Here is a 19,216-nt window from a genome sequence, read left to right on the forward strand (position 1 = left end):
AAAGAGAAGTGAAAGGCAAGAGAGAAAGGGAAAGGTATACCCAACTGAATGCAGAGTTTCAGAGATTACCAGGGGAGATAAGAAGGCCTTCTTAAATGAACAATGCAAAGAAACAGACGAAAACAACAGAATGGGAAAAATTAGAGATCTCTTCAAGAAAACTGGAGATATCAAGGGAACACTTCACGCAAGAATGGTCATGACAAAGGAAAGAAATGGTAAGGACCTGGAAAAAGCAGAAGAGATTAAGAAAAGGTGCCAAGAATACACAGAAGAACTATATAAAAAAATGACCTGGATAGCCATGATGGTGTGGTCACTCACCTAGAGTTGGATATCGTGAAGTATGAAGTCAAATGGGCTGTAGGAAGCATTACTACAAACAAAGCTAGAAAAGGAGACAGAATTCCAGCTGAGCTATTTAAAATTCTAAAAGATGATGCTTTTAAAGTACTGTAATCAATGTGTCAGCAAATCTGGAAAACTTAGCTGTGGCCACAGGACTGGAAAAGGTCAGTTTTAATTCCAATATCAAAAAAGGGCAATGCCAAAGAATGTTCAAACTACCATACAACTGCTCTCATTTCACATGCTAGCAAGGTTATGCTCAAAATCTTTCAAGCTAGGCTTCAGCAGTATGTGAACCGAGAACATTCAGATGTACAAGCTGAGTTTTGAAGAGACAGGAACCAGAGCTCAAATTGCCAACATTTGTTGGCTCATGGAAAAGTAAGGGAGTTCTAGTAAAACGGACTTCTGCTTCACTGACTATGCTAAAGCCTCTGTGTGGTTCACAACAAACTGGAAAATTCTTACAGAGATGAAGTACAGACCACCTTACCTGTATCCTGAGAAACCTGTATGTGGGTCAAGAAGCAACAGGTACCTCCAATTAAAATACATAAATTAAAATTAAAAAAAAAAAGAAGCAACAGGTAGAACCAGACATGAGACAACGGACTGGTTCACAATTGGGAAAGGAGTATGTCAAGGCTGTATATTGTCATCCTGCTTATTTATTTATTTACTTTGCAGAGTAAATCATGCAAAATGCCAGGCTGGATGAATCATAAGCTGGAAAGATTGCTAGGAGAAATATCAACAAGCTCAGATATGCAGATTATACCACTCTAATAGCAGAAAGTGAAGAGGAACTAAAGAGGCTCTTGATGAAGATGAAAGAACAGAGTGAAAAAGCTGGCTTGAAACTCAACATTAAAAAAACTAAGACCATAGCATCCAGTCCCATCACTTCATGGCAAATAGAAGGGGAAAAAATGGAAGGAGTGATAGACTCTTTGAGAGTACCATAGACAGCAAGGAGATCAAACCAGTTAATCCTAAGGAAATCAACCCTGAATATACACTGGAAGGACTGATGCTGAAGCAGAAGCTCCAATACTTTGGCCACCTAATGTAAAGAGCTGACTCACTGGAAAAGACTCCGATGCTGGGAAAGATTGAAGGCAAAAGGAGAAGGAGTGGCAGAGGAAGAGATGGTTAGATAGTGTCATTAATTGAATGGACATGAATTTGAGCAAACTCCAGGAGATAATGGAGGACAGAGGAGCATAGCAGGCTATATAGTTCATGAAATCCAAAAGAGTCAGACACAATTCAGCAACAGAACAACAAGAGACATCAGTGGTCTGCTAAGCATCAGCGGAGGCTATGAAATCACATTATGAGATGTGATCATTCCACAGTGCAGAGCTCCCAAATCCAAACCCCCAGTTACCTGAGAACTTCACTTTGCCCAGGATGTGGTAGATGTTTCCAGAGAATGGACTTGGCTTGATGGAGGACTGAATTGCTGGTGGAGGAATAGGACAGGGCTGTTATTTATCTGGGGGCAGAGACCAAGGCCAGGGCAGCACATCCGGGAGGGTTAGGCACTAGGAAAGGCGCCTCCTCTAGGGTTCACAGGTACTCACACCAGTTCCTCCCTCAGTGGCTCTGCCACTGTTCTCAGGGGATGGGATGCCTGGGTCCTTAAATTCCTCTGCCTCCTTTCAGACCCAAATGGTGAGAAGAGACAGCACACTGAATATCAAAATGGTGCCAGGAAGTGGGGACAACTCTGGGGCACTCTTTTACCAGTGCTGGGACATGTTCCAGTCAAGGCTTACCTTTACACTTGGCCACAAAGCGAGTCTTCTCCAAGGGACGACCAAACCATACACAGATCTGAACCATCAATGGAAAGACTGATCCAGCATCAAATTTACCTTCATACCTTAAAAGGTTTAAAAAATTATAAATATAAGTAATTGGGGCTTTGAGTGTTATTATATACTACATTCGATAGAACAATGTATTATCATATTTGAATTCTCCCTTACTCATATGCCATTTTGTGTACAAAACACCTATTTGAAAGCATTTATGTCTTTTTCATTGTGAGATTGGAAAGCATGTTTGCCCCTTCAGAGAAGGAAGAGTGGACTAGCAATTTCTTTGGACTAGCAATTTCTTCAAGTCAAAGACCTCTTCTACTTTTGAAGCTTTGAAGTATCCCAGCTGGGATTAGGGGTCCCTCCTCATACCCTTTGGCTTTTACTCAGGATCCCCTCCCACTTTCTTCTGGGCTCCCACTATGCCAATTCCAGTTGAGCTATTTCAAATCCTAAAGGATGATGCTATGAAAGTGTTGTACTCAATATGCCAGCAAATATGAAAAATTCAGCAGTGGCCACAGGACTAGAAAAGGTCAGTTTTCATCCCAATTCCAAAGAAGGGCAATGCCAAAGAATGCTCAAACTACCGCACAATTGCACTCACTTCACATGCTAGTAAAGTAATGCTCAAAATTCTCCAAGCGAGGCTTCAACAGTACATGAACTGAGAACTTCCAGATATTCAAGCTGGATTTAGAAAAGGCAGAGGAACCAGAAATCAAATAGCCAATATCCACTGGATCACAGAAAAAGCAAGAGAATTCCAGAAACACATCTACTTCTGCTTCATTGATTATGCTAAAGCTTTTGACTGTGTGAATTACAAAAAACTGTGGAAAATTCTTAGAGATGGGACTATCAGACCACCTTACCTGCCTCCTGCAAAACCTGTATGTAGATCAAGAAGCAACAGTTACAGCCAGACATGGAACAACGGACTAGTTCAAAATTGGGAAAGAGTACATCAAGGTTGAATATTGTCACCCTGCTTATTTAACTTATATGCAGAGGACATCATGAGAGATGCACGCTGGATGAAGCACAAGCTGGAATCAAGATTGCCAGGAGAAAAATCAATAACCTCAGATATGCAGACAACACCACCCTTATGGCAGAAAGCAAGGAGGGATGAAAGAGCCTCTTGATGAAGGTGAAAGAGTAGGGTGAAAAAGCTGGCTTTAAACTCAACATTCAAAAACTAAGATCATGGCATCCAGTCTCATCACTTCAAGGCAAATAGATGGGTTAACAATGGAAACAGTGAGAGACCTTATTTTCTTGGGCTCCAAAATCACTGTAGATGGTGACTGCAGCCACAAAATTAAAAGACGCTTGCTCCTTGGAAGAAAAGCTATGATAAACCTGGACTGCGTATTAAAAAGCAGAGACATTACTTTGTCAACAAAGGTCCATCTAGTCAAAGCTATGGTTTTTCCAATAGTCATGTATGCATATGAGAGCTGGACCATAAAGAACACTGAGCATTGAAGAATTGATGCTTTTGAGCTGTGGTATTGCAGAAGACTCTTGAGAGATCCTTGGACAGAATGATCAACAGTCAATCCTAAAGGAAATAAATCCTGAATATTCATTATAAGGATCGATGTTGAAGCTGAAGTTTCAGTACTTCGGCCACCTGATGCGAAGAGCCAACTCATTGGAAAAGACCCTGATGCTGGGAAAGATTGAAGGCAGCACAGGAAGGGGATGACAGGATGAGATGGTTGGATGGCATCACTGACTCAATGGACAGGAGTTTGATCTAGCTCCAGGAGATAGTGAAGGACAGGGAAGCCTGGCATGCTGTAGTCCATGGGGTTGCAAAGAGTTGGACATGACTGAATGACTGAACAATGACAACAACAACTGTTCTTTAAAATCTAAACAAGCCTCCCAAATACTATATTAACCTTTTGTCACATCTGATGCAAACACTTTCCTCTAGTCTACTGTATTTTCTGATTAGTCTTGTTTCAAAATTGCACTGCAGTTTTGAATTTTATACTGTTGAAAGTAGCTCACTTTTTGCTATTTCTTTAAAGCAAGGTGATGGTATAACAGTTTTTGAAGACTGCTATCTGGAGACCATGGGCTTCTCAGGCTTCTATGTTCAGAGTTGCATCCTTAGGAGAATTTGGAGGGGCCAAGGGAAGAGTACAAGGTTTCCTTCCAGACTAGGAACAAGCTGTTCTACCAGGGGAGGTAGGTGTGGGGTCAATGACAACAGAGGGCTGTGAGAGAGGAATGGCTGAGACTCTGCACATCACAAAGCTGAGTACATCCTACAGCTAATAAAGCCTGTTCACTCTGAGGTGATGGCCCTCATCCAAGGAGAGAGGGGAGTTATGTACAGGGATGCACAGGAGTCTGATGATGGTGATCCTGATAAAAGAATAATTTATCTGAATGCTTGGAGAAGAGCATGGCAGCCCACTCCAGTGTTCTTGCCTGGAGAATTCCATGGACAGAGAAACCTGGTGGGTTACAGTCCACCAGGGGTTGCAAAGACTCGGACACGACTGACTAACGCGCGCGCGCACACACACACACACACACAAAAGCGCGTGCACTTCCAGAGGCACCAAGTAGAGATGGCAGACGTCTCAGGACTAGGCCCAGAGGCCTAGTTTTGGCAGCACAAAGGTCAGCAGCTGCAGCCACTGTAGAGAAGTTTCACCCCAGAAGCTCTCTTTTTTTTTTTTTTAGCTAAGATATTACTGTCTTGTTTTGGCATAAGGAATAATCCACTTACCCACTATTTAATTATGATGTGACTCAAACCAGAGGTTCCTTTTAAGAATAAGCATGAAAATTTTCAATTTTACATATCGACCTGTGTTTTAAAATAAAATAGTACTGACTGTACTATTTTAAAAAACAGTACTCATGGCTGAGGGGTAAGGATAATAAAGAGGTGGCTGAGAGAAGTGAGTAAGGATTATAGAGATGATTCAGACCAATATGAGGGATCAATTTTGGCTTGCCCTGAACCTTCAACACAGCAAAACTAGTTATCCTTTCCATACAGGGACAAGTACAACATGGCAGATAAGAGTACAGGCTCTGCTGTACAGCAGAAATGAACATAACTTTGTAAATCTACTATACTTAAAAAAAAAAAAAGAGCACAGGCTCTGAAGCCACACAACCTGAATCTGAAACCCAACTCTCTGATCTACTAGCTGTGTGACTTTGGACAGGACATTTAACTCCTGGCTGCCTCAGTTACCTTATCTCTAAAATGAAGAAACTAATGTAATCTACTTTGGGGCCTGGTTTGAGGATTAATGAGATAACACAGGCTGAACTCTTCAGAGTGGCACTGTGAACAGAACTTTCTGTGATGAAGGAAATGTACTGTCCCACAGTAGCTGCTAGTTATAGTTAAGCACGTGAAAAGGATCTTGTGTGACTAAATTCTAAATTTTACCTAATTTTTATTAATATATATTTAATTTTATTAAGTAGTCAAATGTGGCTAGTAGCTGCTTTACTGGAGAGCAAAGTCTTAGAACAATGTGTAGCACAGAGTAAGTGCTCAAGTGATGCTGGAAATATGACGACAGTACACGTCACACTCTCTTTTCTCCTCTGCTCCCCTGAATTGGGAGGACAGGTTTAGGCTGGGAGGCCACCTGCAGAGAAGAGAACATCCTCTGGACCACAACAGCAGGCAACCTGTCTGTCAGATGGGAACCCCAGAGGACTGACTATTCTCCCGAGTGACTCTTTCACTCAGAAGGGTTGTAACTCCTTGGTTCCATGCCAGCTACCTCACTCTTACTAGAAGCTAGAGGAAAACAAAGGACGTTGCTGTGCTTAGTGCTCACAAGATGACTCCTTAACTCAGCAAGGGTCTCAATCTGAGACCGAGGTGTGGATCACTGGGGTTCTAACAAGGCCAGTAGCTACTGCGACTTCAGGCCATTGCAGCTGCGATCATCACCCTCCCAGAGCACACCTGGTATTTTCACTTTTTCTTTTACTTTCCTGTAAATAAACAAATCATTGAGTTTACACAAAGAAATCTTAGCTATTTTTCAATGATAATACTTGCCAGCCAGGGTACATTAAATATCGAGATCGTAGCATCTGAGGACTTGAAAAACTGTTTTCTGAGAGAATCAGTTCAATGTCTTCATTCCTTTAAAAACATACAGAAAACCCAGGTTAGTCAGAACTATCAAACTTAACCTGCACATTTTCCTTCCCTTCCACACCCCTGTATACACATACAAGTACATACATATACACTTTTTTCTGTTATTTCACCCTTATATACTTTAATATGCATCTCTAGAAACAAGCACATTCTCACTAATTCTCACCTAAGGAATTTAATATGGAGGACCAGCAGCCTTGGTATCTCCTGGGAGCTTGCTGGAAATGCAGGATCTCTAGACTACTCCAGATCTACTAAATCAGGACCCTCATTTTAATAAGATCCCCAAGAGGTTCATATGCATGTTAAAGTTGGGAACTATTGATCTAATAATATACATCCATTTTCAAATTTCTCCCTTTAGTGGGGACAGGGCAGTCAGGGTCCAATCAAGAATTGCTCATTGAATTTATAATTTTAATTTTCCTTCAATCTGGAAAAAATACCTCCAACTTTTTGTTTCTCAAGGAATTGACAATTTTGAAGAGCACACAGTCAGCTGTCTTGTGTCTCACAACCTGGATTTGTCTGGCTGATCCTCGTGATTAGATTCAGTTAAACACTTATGGCAAGAGTAATGGCTGAGTGATGTGTTCCTCCCACAGTGTCATGTAAAGGAAGCACATGACTCACTTGGTCCCGTTAGTGGTCTTGCTAAGTTTAATATTTTGGTCAATGTCATGTCTTCTAGATTAGACCTCTTTAATGAGAAGGTAGTTTTCCCTCTTTGGAAGCAGTAAAGAAGTCTATGGAGTGACAAATACTTTCAGTCAAGTGAATATCCTTTTCCTCAACAATCTGTCATCCACTACTTTTAGCATCCACTGATAATTCTTGCCTAAATCAAGTTATTATATGAAAGGTTACAAAATGGTGTCTTTCCAGTTCTATAAATCCTTATTTGTTAGCTAACATTCTTCTATAGAGGAGAGCTTTACTGTTCTGTCCCCCTCCCTTTTTAGTTTTTTTAATATCACCATAGACTCATTTTATTCCATGTGCTATAATCCATTAGTATCACGGTTCTCTCATACCACAACTCAAGTTGTCCTAAACTTAAGTGGGAGCTTCTTAAGCTAGCTTCCGTATCCTTTTGAAATATCTCCACTAATTTTTGAATACTTCCCTGCCTTTCTGGCATAAAATGCACTAGGCTCACATTGTACTTTCACTGCCTAAACTGCAATCAACCAATTCTCCAAGGAGACCAGATACCTTTAGTGGGGACTGGTACTTAGAAATTAAGATCTAGAGGTAAAGGTAATGGCACCCCACTCCAGTACTCTTGCCTGGAAAATCCCATGGACAGAGGAGCCTGGTGGGCTGCAGTCCATGGGGTTGCTAAGAGTTGGGCATGACTGAGCAACTTCGCTTTCACTTTTCACTTTCATGCATTGGAGAAGGAAATGGCAACCCACTCCAGTGTTCTTGCCTGGAGAATCCCAGGGACAGAGGAGCCTGGTGGACTGCCGTCTATGGGGTTGCACAGAGTCGGACATGACTGAAGCGACTTAGCAGCGGCAGCAGCAGCAGTAGAGGTAGAGGTATTAATTGCTACTGTGGTATTATTTTTGGTCCCTTTTAAGGGAAAGAGGGAATATACATTTTTTTGAACTAATGAATTTATATTGAGTCCCCCTATTCAACTCCAATATCTTCAGGGTTTTTCCTTACCTTTCCATTTCATATTTATAATCTCCCTTCCCTAATGTTCAGTGATGTTGTTTGGAATTCGGGTTCCAACAGAGGATTATGTTCAAAAGTTACTTGAATTATTTTGTGTGTGTATGGGTGTTATTACTTTGATATACAGATAGATTCACTTTTTGTATTTTTTCCTCCTTGTTGACCTAACTTTTGAATATGTAAAATATCTGCAATGCTCAAAGGTCGAAACTATATAAAAAGTATACAACTTTTAGTATCGTTACATAAAAAGTCACTAATTTTCTATTTTTAGGTTGTAACTAGAACCTAACTCTACAAATTAAAAGATATAATTTCCCTATGTTTTTATGCTACTTCTCTCATATCTTAACATAAAGAACACTAAGAGAGTCTTGACTTGAATCCTTTAATGAATGAGAATGTGAATGCATCAAAAACAAAACATCTCAAAACAGTACAGGATACTGACATGTGGGAATCCTCTTGGTGATTTCTATACAACATCAAAAGCACTTCTTCAAGACCTGGCTTCTGTAAATGCTCAGGTCTTAGATACAATGGAAAGACCCAATGGGTCACAGACAGAATGCTGTATCTGAGAAAGTGGTTGGTCCTACAGAGGGAAGTGACTGTTAAGTTTACCTGGTGACAATCCCATTTTCTGCAAGAATGAAGGATGCAGAAGGATTGGCAGCTCGGATGAGGCTCTGCAGCTGAACAAGGAGAGGGTGCCTCTGCTCCATAGTGTGACTGGTGAATACCACATTGCTAACCAGGCCTGGGGGATAAAATCAAAAACGGTTCAGCCTTCAGAGTTCTGACTGGGGCTGAGGATTTGCACAAATGTGAGCCCCTGGCTCCCTCGCCTGATCATCCCTTTTAGCAGCCCCTCATGTAGACACCCCTGCCCCTCAATACTGATACAACAGCCATCAATCCGTTCTTTCTGCAGCCTCTGGAAGTGAATGGCCTCAGCTCTGCAGCTGCCCCTCTTTCTAACCTCCTCTGTCTTCTTAGTTTCACTTTGATACCTGGAGCTTTTTCATCAAATGGCCCTTTCCATATCCCATGAACTTCCTTAGAACTGCTGCCAATGACTTTCACCAGTTCAGAACACAGACATTTACCAACACAAACCGTATGTCAGGTGCTAATCATTCTTAAAGAGTGCACAGTCAAGAAGGCTCACCCATGGACTTACAATTACAAGGTAAGTTCTAACAAAGATATTTACAGAGTGACACAGTAAGGAAGGGTGGCCCATATAAAGAGATGCTGTGGAGTGGGCCACAATCACTCCCATACTTTTGTGAAAATACAGAAGTAAAATCCATGACACTATGACACTACTGATAATCTGGAAATCAGAGAATTTAATCACATCCCAGCATGCCAACACAATTATAGTATCTTTTTGTATTTATTCTACATGGCTATGATCATTGCATACACACCACTTCTGCTATAATGTCACCTGCATTTGTATGATTCAACCATTTTTACTGACAATAATGTGAGCATTTCAAACATACACAAAAATAGAAAACAATAGTGTAATGAATGCCCATGTGCCCATCGCCTGGCTTCAAGAATTACCAACATTTGTCTAATTGTATTTCTTCTATATCATACTCCCACCTTTTCGGCTTTCCTTGCCTTCCCCAGGGGATGATTTTGAGGCTAATAACAGATGTCCTATTATTGAATCCAAAATATTTCAGTATGTATTACCATAAGAAAAGAACTCTTTAAAAAAATGAATGGGGCTTCCCTGGTGGTCCAGTGGCTGAGAGTCTGCCTGCCAGTGCAAGGGACACAGGTTCAATCCTTCCTCCAGGAAGATCCTCATGCTGCAGGGCAGCAAAGGCCACACACCACAACTACTGAGCCTGTGTTCCAGAGCTCGCAAGCTGCAATTACTGAGCCCACTTGCTGCAACTACTAAACCAGCACACCTAGAGCCAGTGCTTTACAACAAGAGAAGCCACTGCAATGAGAAGCCCCTCTACCACAGTGAAGAGGAGCCCCTGCTCTATGCAACTAGAGAAAGCCCACGGGCAGCAACAGAGATCCAGCACAGCCATAAGTAAATACATAAATTTTGAAAAAAAAAAAAAAGAATGATTAAGCAATAAATTCTTAATATAAAATATCTAGTCCATATTAAAATTTTTCTGACTCAAGAATATTTTCTTAGAGTTAATTGTTTGGAACAAGGAACCAAAGCCCCTATATTATATTTCATTGATATATCACATAATTTGCTTTCAATCTATAGTTTCTTCTTATTTCTCTGTGACTTATTTGTTGAAGAACTGCTTCTTGTATATTTCTTGTAGTCTAGATTTTGCTAATAGAATCTCCATAGTGTTCTTTTTTTTTTTTTTCCATAGTGTTCTTTAACAGGCTAGATACTGTTTTACAGCTTCAATTTTTTTAAAAAAAGTTCTTGTTCTTTTTCAAACTTAAGTTGAATGCTTAATTCGTTATTTTAAAAAGCCACAATAAGATAGCACCTTACACCTGTTAGAATGGCTATGTTTTTCAAAAAGACAAGAAATAACAAAAGTTGGTGAGGATGTGGAGAAAAGGGAAACTTGTGCCCTGTTTTTGGGAATGTAAACGCTATAGTGGTACAGCTACTATGAAAAATAGGATGAAGAGTCCTCAAAAAATTAAAAATAAAACCACCACATGATCCAACAATTCCACTTCTGGGCTTACATCAGAAAGAAATGAAATCACTATCTTGAAGAGCTATTTGCACATCCATGTTCATTGCAGCATTATTCACAATAGCCAAGCTATAGAAACAACCAACAACCTAAGTGTCCATTAGTGGATGAAGAAGATAAAAGATCAAGGCTGTATATTGTCACCCTGCTTATTTAACTTATATGCAGAGTAAATCATGCAAAATGAGGGGCTGGATGAAGCGCAAGCTGGAACCAAGATACCTGGAAGAAATATCAACAACCTCAAATATTCAGATTATACCACACTAATGGCAGAAGGCAAAGAGGAAGTAAGGAACTTCTTTATGAACGTGAAAGAAGAAAGTGAAAAAGCTGGCATAAGACTTCAACATACAAAAAACTAAGATTATGGCCTCCCTTAGAGGAGGGGTAGCCATGGAAGAGATAGATAGCATCACCAACTCAATGGACATGAACCTGAACAAACTCCAGGAGACAGTAAAGGACAGGGGTGCCTAGTGTGCTGCAGCCCTTCGGGTGGCAAAGAGTCAGACAAGACCTAGCAACTGAACAACAATAACAAATTCAACTCTGCTGTTATTAACATCACCTCTTTTTGTTTGCATTCGTCTGTCATATCTTTGCCCATTCTTTTATCACCATCCGTAGTTTTAGATGATCTTGTGTACAACATCATATAATTTAGATTTGATTTTTTGGTTTAACCTGAGATAATTTTTCTTTTGATAGGTGTTTAACCCACTTACAGAGAAGGAAATGGAAACCCACTCCAGTATTCTTGCCTGGAGAATTCCATGGACAGAGAGGAGCCTGGTGGGCCATGGTCCATGGGGTCACAAAAAGTTGGACATGACTGAGCGCACAGTACATCCCACTTAATATTTAATGGTACTTTGGTTCTATCACCTTGTTTATGTTGAATTCTGTTTAAAAACATTTTTTTAAACCTTTACCAGTATGATTCTACATCGTTTTCTGCGTTCCTTCTGATAAGTACAGTCTGTTTTAAGTTCTTACGATAGCTATCCTGTCACCTTTAAACAATGTCTTTTGAGTTTTCCTCATGAGACAGGGAAGTTCATATACCTTTAAATTCATCCCATTTCTCCACTATCACATTCTGGCTGGTTATATTGATAATTTTATAGTTTCTCCAAGTAGATATTTTTATATCTTTAAAGAGTATAAATACTCTTTATAACTTGATTTAACAGCTTTAAAATTTACTGATCTCCCACTTGAGAAAATGTAAAGATAATCTCTCTCTCTTACTGCTTCCTAATATTTTATTAAATATGAGTTCATTTATAGGTTTTTGAGATTTTCAACATTTATATTCTATTTTTTAATAGCATTCTCATAGATGTTGTAATTAGTCTTGTATCTAAAAAGATTTAATGCTCATCATTAATCTTTTCACTAACAGAGACTAGTTTTATAAATAATTAGTTCACATAATGTCTCTAAGGAGAAGGCAATGGCACCCCACTCCAGTACTCTTGCCTGGAAAATCCCATGGATGGAGGAGCCTGGTAGGCTGCAGTCCATGGGGTCGCTAAGAGTCGGACACAACTGAGCGACTTCACTTTCACTTTTCACTTCCATGCATTGGAGAAGGAAATGGCAACCCACTCCAGTATTCTTGCCTGGAGAATCCCGGGGACGGGGGAGCTTTGCGGGCTGCCGTCTATGAGGTCCCACAGAGTCGGACACGACTGAAGCGATGCAGCAGCAGCAATGTCTCTAAGTTCTAAGACTTCAGCTTTCCTAAATAACCATGTAACTAGGACTCTGAATAATAAGATTCAGTACAGAGGACTCATTAATACTATTTACTTCAATAAAGTGTTTGGTTTTTTAAAAAATTAGCTATACTTAGTTTCTGAGGGCAAAAGTCATAATGTATGGAAAAGTTCACAAGACAAAACAAATTCCCTTTCTCCCCAGCTACCTACTACCTTTTCCTGAAGACAACCACATTTATCAGAGTCTTCTTCCAGGTATATGCCGAGTTTATACAAGCAAATGTGCATATATACATTTCCCCCATGATTAGTGGCATATTATACTATTCTGTACTTTGTTCACTAGCTTACTTCTTCTTTAAGATCTTCTCTAATACCTTACCAGTCCAATCCACCCCTCATGCCACCCTGCTGTCTCCCTTTCTCTAAACTTAGGAGAGCTCCTTTGAATAACATGGGCAATGCTTAAAATATGATTTATATTTTTTATTTATCTTCTTCTTATTTGTAAAAAAAGACAGTATAAAGATGAAAGCAGGAGTTTTAGAGTCAAGAAAATCTGAGTTTGAATTCTGGGTTCTACTAATTATTCATAGGTAACATTAGGCAAGCTGCTCAACTTTCTCTCTGAGCCCTAAATCCTCCTCTGTTAGATGGGAACATGTACCTCCAGGTTAGCAGTGAAATGCTTATCACAGGCTACAGAAAGAAAGAACTCATTAAATGTAACCTGACACTACCACCAGCACCACCATCTATACCAAGGAGACTGGACTGATCCATTCCTCAGACGGACAGGGATGGCCATTGCACGTGGACCTTAGTTAGCCACAGCAACACACAGGAAGCTAAATCACGTGACTCTCACCAGCCTAGATTACTGAGCCCATGGTTTAGATGAGTGGCTACCACTAGTTTGAAAGCAGCTTCCAGGACCCCTGGCCTCGGCCTTTGCCTCTGGTCTGGGGCAGAAGTCAGTGATACTTCCTCTCACCAATCATACTTAAAAAGTGTTCCCAAACTCTAAAGATTGACTCTAACCTCATAACTATATTCCATTCACAACCAGGGAGCAGGGGTTAGGAGATTCATGTCAATGGTCATGTGTTATGATGGGGACAAGGCATACACAAAGGGTATGTTGTCATTGTTCAGTTGCTAAATCATATCCATCTCTTTGTGACTCCATGGACTGCAGCATGCCAGGCTTTCCTGTCCATCACCATCTCCCAGAGTTTGCTCAAACTCATGTCCATTGAGTTGATGATGCCATGCAACCATATCATCCTCTGTTGTCCCCTTCTGCTCTTGCCTTCAATCTTTCCCAGCATCATTGAGTTGACTCTTCACAGCAGGTGGCCAAAGTACTGGAGCTTCAGTTTCAGCATCAGTCCTTCCAATGAATATTCAAGGTCGATTTCCTTTAGGACTGACTGGGTTGGATGTCTTTGCGGTCCAACGGACTGTCAAGATCTTTTCCAGCACCACAATTAGAAAAACATCAATTCTTTGGCATTCAGCCTTCTGTATAGTCCAACTCTCACATCCATACATGACTGCTGGAAAAACCATAGCTTTGACTATATAGACCTTTGTTGGCAAAGTGATGTCTCTACTTTTTAAAATGTGATCTGGGTTTGTCATAGCTTTCTCTCCTAGGAGTAGCATCTTTTAATTTCATGGCTGCAGTCACCATCCACAATGATTTTGAAAAATAAAAATTTTGCCCCAAAATAAAATCTGTCACTCTTTCCACTTTTTCTCTTTCTGTTTGTCACAATCTTGATTTTTTTTCAACTGTTGAGTTTCAAGCCAGCTTTTTCATTCTCCTCTTTCACCCTTTTCAAGAGACTCTAGTTTGTCTTCACTTTCTGCCATTAAAATGGTATCATCTTCATAGCTGAGGTTGTTATTTTTCCCAGCAATCTTGATGCTAGTTTGTGATTCATCCAGCCCGGCATTTAGCATGATGTACACAAAAGGTATACAATATGTCTAAGATTGTAAATGTCAGGAAGTAAGGCTTGACTGCTGAGTACAGAATCTGCTTCCTGGGTGCTTAACAAGCTGTTTGGGAATCTATTGGCTTTTTGGTTCAGAGACATGAGTCCTGCCCTTCTCAAGTATGTGTTAGTGCTCCACAGCAAGTCAGTCAGCCTTAGGCAAATACAGCCCATCTGCCTCTGCAGAGTGCTTGAGAGACCTCTGAGGATTCAAAGGTGAGTTTTCTCGGTGGCTTCCCCTGACATTCAAGTGGTCACTTGGTAAGGTCACACTGACTGCTGAATTCCCCAAACCTGGGCCATAGTCCATCCTCCACTCTCAGTCCCTGCTACCATTTGCCTAGTTTAGACCACTGCTCTTTACTAGCTCTGTGCTCATTCTCTCTACTTCCAGGCTTCCTTTACTTCAATTCATTCTTTCTCCTGTAGTCAGAGTAATCTTTCAAAAACATAAATCTGATCAAATCATTTCCCCACTTAACACATTTACAGCATCCCCATTACTTGTAGGCTGATATCTAAACTTTTTGGCCAGTCTGACCTACCCGCATGCTGCACTTCTTCAAGGCTCTAGTCACCATCAGGTCTTCTTTCCTGCTGTTTCTTCTGTCTGGAACTATCTTTTCCCTCCTTTCTATTTTGAAGGACCAACTCCTACTTCAGGTTGTAGACAATTTAAACAGCATCCTTCCAGAAGACTTTCCTAATCCCTTAGGACTGGGTTAGAGCAGGTATAGGATAAAGATTTGCTGAACAGATGAATAAATGAACTAATAAAAGGCATGTGCAACCTGACCTCTGAGGCAGCTGCCTAAGCAACTAAGCTGTGGGTACCCACATGCTAAAAATTTTCCCACTTGCAAATCTGAGCAAGTATCATTCATCAGGCAGCCATTTTAAAAGGTAGCTAAGATTAGATATACATATTTTGGTGCAAAATTCATTAAGGTATGAAAGGGTTCAGCATAAAGTTTCTTCTTCCTTTCTCTGGCATCCTGAACCTTACTTCTCCCCAGAGGCAACCACTAATAAGCAGATTTGGGGTATGTCTCCTCAGATGGTCTATGCATATACAAGTATACAGGAATATACAAAACCATATTTTCTTAACAACTTCTTCCACACTTACAACGTCTATCTCCTAGGTTTTCACGTATGGCTTAGATATGGTAATAGCATAAGACTTAGAAATTCAAATGTAGAATATGTTTACTTTTTGTTTATTCAGTTTTAAAAAGGCTGCTCACATGGCTTCCTTGTCATAAGCTTTAACATTAAGATGGACCATCTGCAGTCAGAGTGTCAGAGAAGCCTCCTAAGAAAGGTGGCACTGGCAGTGCCTGTGCTTCCATTCCCATTAAAAAGGTCACTCTGGAGGCTGCGGGCAGGCAATGAGGACAGTCTGGTGAGCTTACTGCCAGAACCCCATGTCCTGGTGCAGCTACAGGAAGTGGCTGGGGCCTCTGGAAACTAAGTAAGACAAGACTAGGCAGCCAGGCCCAGAATGTGGCACAGTGGGGAAGTAGGTAGGGTTCTAGAAGGGTCAGCACATTCCAGAGAGGGCAGTTATGAGAGCCAGCTCCTGCAAGGGTCCATGAAAGTCCCAGGGTGAAGACAAGAATAGCTGTGGTGTATCTTGCAGTGAGGAGCCAGGAAAGGCTGAGAGATCTGCAAAGGCCCTTGGATTCTATTTAGTATCTTCTTGGGCAAAAGAAACTGAAGAGTCAGTCTACTGCAAACATGCCAACCTGAGCAGCATGCACCAGAATCACAAGCACAGGCTTGGCCTGCCTGAGAAAAAGTTAGGGTCTGAGTCTCTGACAGACACCTTCTCAAAGTCCTGTTTCCCCATTAGTATCATGTAGACAAACCCTGTGGGCTTTGGATTCTAGGTCAGGAATTGGACATAGAAAAGGGGCTTTGCTTTATGGAGAAACAAGCAAAAGGATTATCCCCAGCATTCCTTAGGCCAGCTATGCAAACTGCTACCTGCCAAGAGGAAATGCCATCATTAAGGCAAGGTACAGCAGTTATCTGGAGCACAAGGTGAAGAGGCCATCGTGGGCAGTTTCATCCTGCTTGGGCCATCCTCCTGCTATGTACAAAGGAATGGATACTCTGATTTAGCCAATGCCTCACAAGCCTGGGCTGTGAGTGAGCAGGCAGCCTGGCCTGGCCCATTCCCAAAAGTGGAGAAACATCTCTGAGGTCTGTTTGACCATCTCAGTCTGGCTAAAGGCTTCCAGCAGCCTAGAAGAAATCAAACCTCAAAAATCTATAGATATTTCTTTTTTGATAATTTTTTAATTATTAAATTGTAGTATAGAAGATTTACAATATTATACTAGTTTCACGTATACAGCACAGTGATTCAGTATTTTTACAGATTATACTCCATTGAATGTTATTATACAATAATGGCTATAATTCTTTATCTGATACAATATAAACTTGTTGCTGTTTATACATAGGAGTTTTTAATTTCTTAATCCCATTCACGTAATTTGTCCCACAACACTTTTGTCTCTCCTTTGGTAACCACCAGTTTGTCTTCTATATCTGTGTAGTTGCTAAGTTGTGCCTGACTCTTAGCGACCCCATGGATTGTAGCCAGCCAGGCTGCCCTGTCCATGAGATTCTCCAGGCAAGAATACTGGAGTGGGTTGCCATTTCCTCCACCATATAGATACTTCTAAAAGTAGATCATGGGAGCAAAATGTCTGCTCTCTGCTTTAAAGCTAGCATTATAATGAGCTGTGCTGGTCGTTTAAGCACTGAGATTATTCCCTAATCCTTGGATTTCTGTAATACACATCATTTTGTGGTTGCAATACAGTGCTTTTCTCACTGTAAAATAATCCCTTGTTATAAAAGCAATGAATCAGAGCTTGACTTATGAACAGGAGCAAAGGAGGCAAATGCTCCCTGGGGACATGAAATGTTTGTCTACCGGTGGCAGATTCCACCTCTAAGAGAGGCACTAAATCTCCGAGGAGAAAGAAATACTTGCCCTTATCTCCTGTTTTCCCAGAAGGCCAGTGCTCATGGTGAACCAGGTCAGATTAGTCTATAGGGTCCTCTGTGCCCAGATGTAAGGGGAAGATGTTTACTAAGGCACTACCACTTAACCAGCCCCTTGCACTTCAGAAAACAGCATATATGGTCTCAAAGGCACCTGTCCACATCTGATCACATCCCTAGCTTTAAGTTCCCTGACGAGGGACTGAATTTGGGCTGTGGTAGTGAAGGCATCAAGTCCTAACCACTGGGCAACCAGGGAATTCACCCTAGCTTTCTTTATATAAGCACAGAATTGACATACATTGCCTTTGAACAATGAGTTGGAAGGCTCTTTTAATGAAATATGCCTACCAAATGCCAGACAGAACTCATCCTGTCTTGGCTTAAAAGGGCTATCCTCTTGGAATATTGGCCCAGGTTCATGGATGGTAAAGATAGAGCACTTCCCTAAGGTTCTTTGCCAAGGCAGCCTGATCGCTTTTCCCACATGCAAAAAAGGGAGAAGGCCACTGAAGGAGAAAGTGTCAAGAAGCCAAGTGGCACTAGGGTGGCAAACACCATGTGATCAGGTGGTGGACATGGGGCAGACTATAGCCCACACCCTTGGCTTTGATGATGACTTCCAAGCATTTATCAAAGGACCAGACAGCTCTCCTTGGTTATCTCCTGGACCTATGTTTTTTCCTATGTAGTCTATTTCAAGGATATGTACCATCAACTTTCCCAATCTCCCAAGCTTGAAACCTAGAAGTCATTCCAGATACGTCTTGTTTCAATGTCCTCCATCCAGCCTGTTACCACATCCTATTGACCCAGCCCCTCAAAAATCTCTTTGATCTACCTTGGGTGGACCCTGTGGATAGACCCAGCTAACCTCCATTCAACTCTGTTTCTAGGGTGCAGTGCCTAAAAAGCAACAAGGGCCTCTAAAAAGCTGGACTTGAGACTCCTCAGTGCAGCAGCCGAACACATAAATTCTTCTCTCCAGTGACCCAGTCTCCTGCTCTGCACAGCCTCCAGCTCAGCTCTTTCCCAAGACAACAGCTCTGCTAATGCTCTGTTGTCCCCATTCCCTGTAGACTGGCAATGGGATCAGCAGGGCAGAACTGTGCTGGGGACACTGAGTTATTTTCTTCCATCTGATTTCTACTTGCTGGGCTGCTTCAGGAAGCCCAGACCCCAGGTCTTCTGACAACAATAAGCATTTTATCACTACTGTAGGAAATTTAGAATTTATTCTGGGTTTCCAGCCACTATAGCTAATCTGACTAAAAAGTGCTGCTTCCAGACTGCAAGATGGTAGGACAATGCAAGGTTGAGTACAACCTAAAGATAGGTGGATTTTTCTATATATAAGCAGATGTGGAAAATCTCAGTGTATGCAGCAGAGGGTTAAAGGAGAAGGTTCTACTGGGCCATACTCTGCACTCATGGGACAGGAGAAATGCTTCAAAATCATGCTGATTCGAAGGCTAGGAATACTTATTCAGTCAACTGACATTAGTTGGAACGGAAGGCAGAGTTAAGCGCAGCTCAAAAGAGGTGTTGACATGGCAATTTATTATCATTGAGACAAACTCTTAGAAGAAATCCACCTATCAAATAAGATAACAGCAAAAAATGCCACAGTTTTCCCTGGATCAGTTCTGTTTTAGATTTCAGAATGGTAGGTGGGAACATGAAGAAAAGTCTGTTGCCTCTAAACAGACTTTGAAAGGCATGC

General features: G+C 41.2%; 1 protein-coding gene across 3 annotated transcripts in view; it reads right to left on the reverse strand.

Annotated features, from left to right (window-relative positions):
- The window catches only part of DNAAF9 (dynein axonemal assembly factor 9), a 173,379-nt gene that overhangs the window by 9,300 nt on the left and 144,863 nt on the right, over window positions 1-19,216 (reverse strand). For all 3 annotated transcript variants that reach the window (XM_025263999.3, XM_006042748.4, XM_006042749.4), the window contains 4 exons: window positions 8,650-8,785; window positions 6,235-6,321; window positions 2,130-2,236; window positions 1,739-1,813 (listed from right to left, as the gene is read on the reverse strand). In XM_025263999.3, the coding sequence (XP_025119784.3) occupies window positions 1,739-1,813; window positions 2,130-2,236; window positions 6,235-6,321; window positions 8,650-8,785 (405 nt within the window). The remainder of the gene's footprint in view (window positions 1-1,738; window positions 1,814-2,129; window positions 2,237-6,234; window positions 6,322-8,649; window positions 8,786-19,216) is intronic.

Source organism: Bubalus bubalis, chromosome 14, assembly GCF_019923935.1.
Source record: "Bubalus bubalis isolate 160015118507 breed Murrah chromosome 14, NDDB_SH_1, whole genome shotgun sequence".
NCBI classification, from domain to species: Eukaryota; Metazoa; Chordata; class Mammalia; order Artiodactyla; family Bovidae; genus Bubalus; species Bubalus bubalis.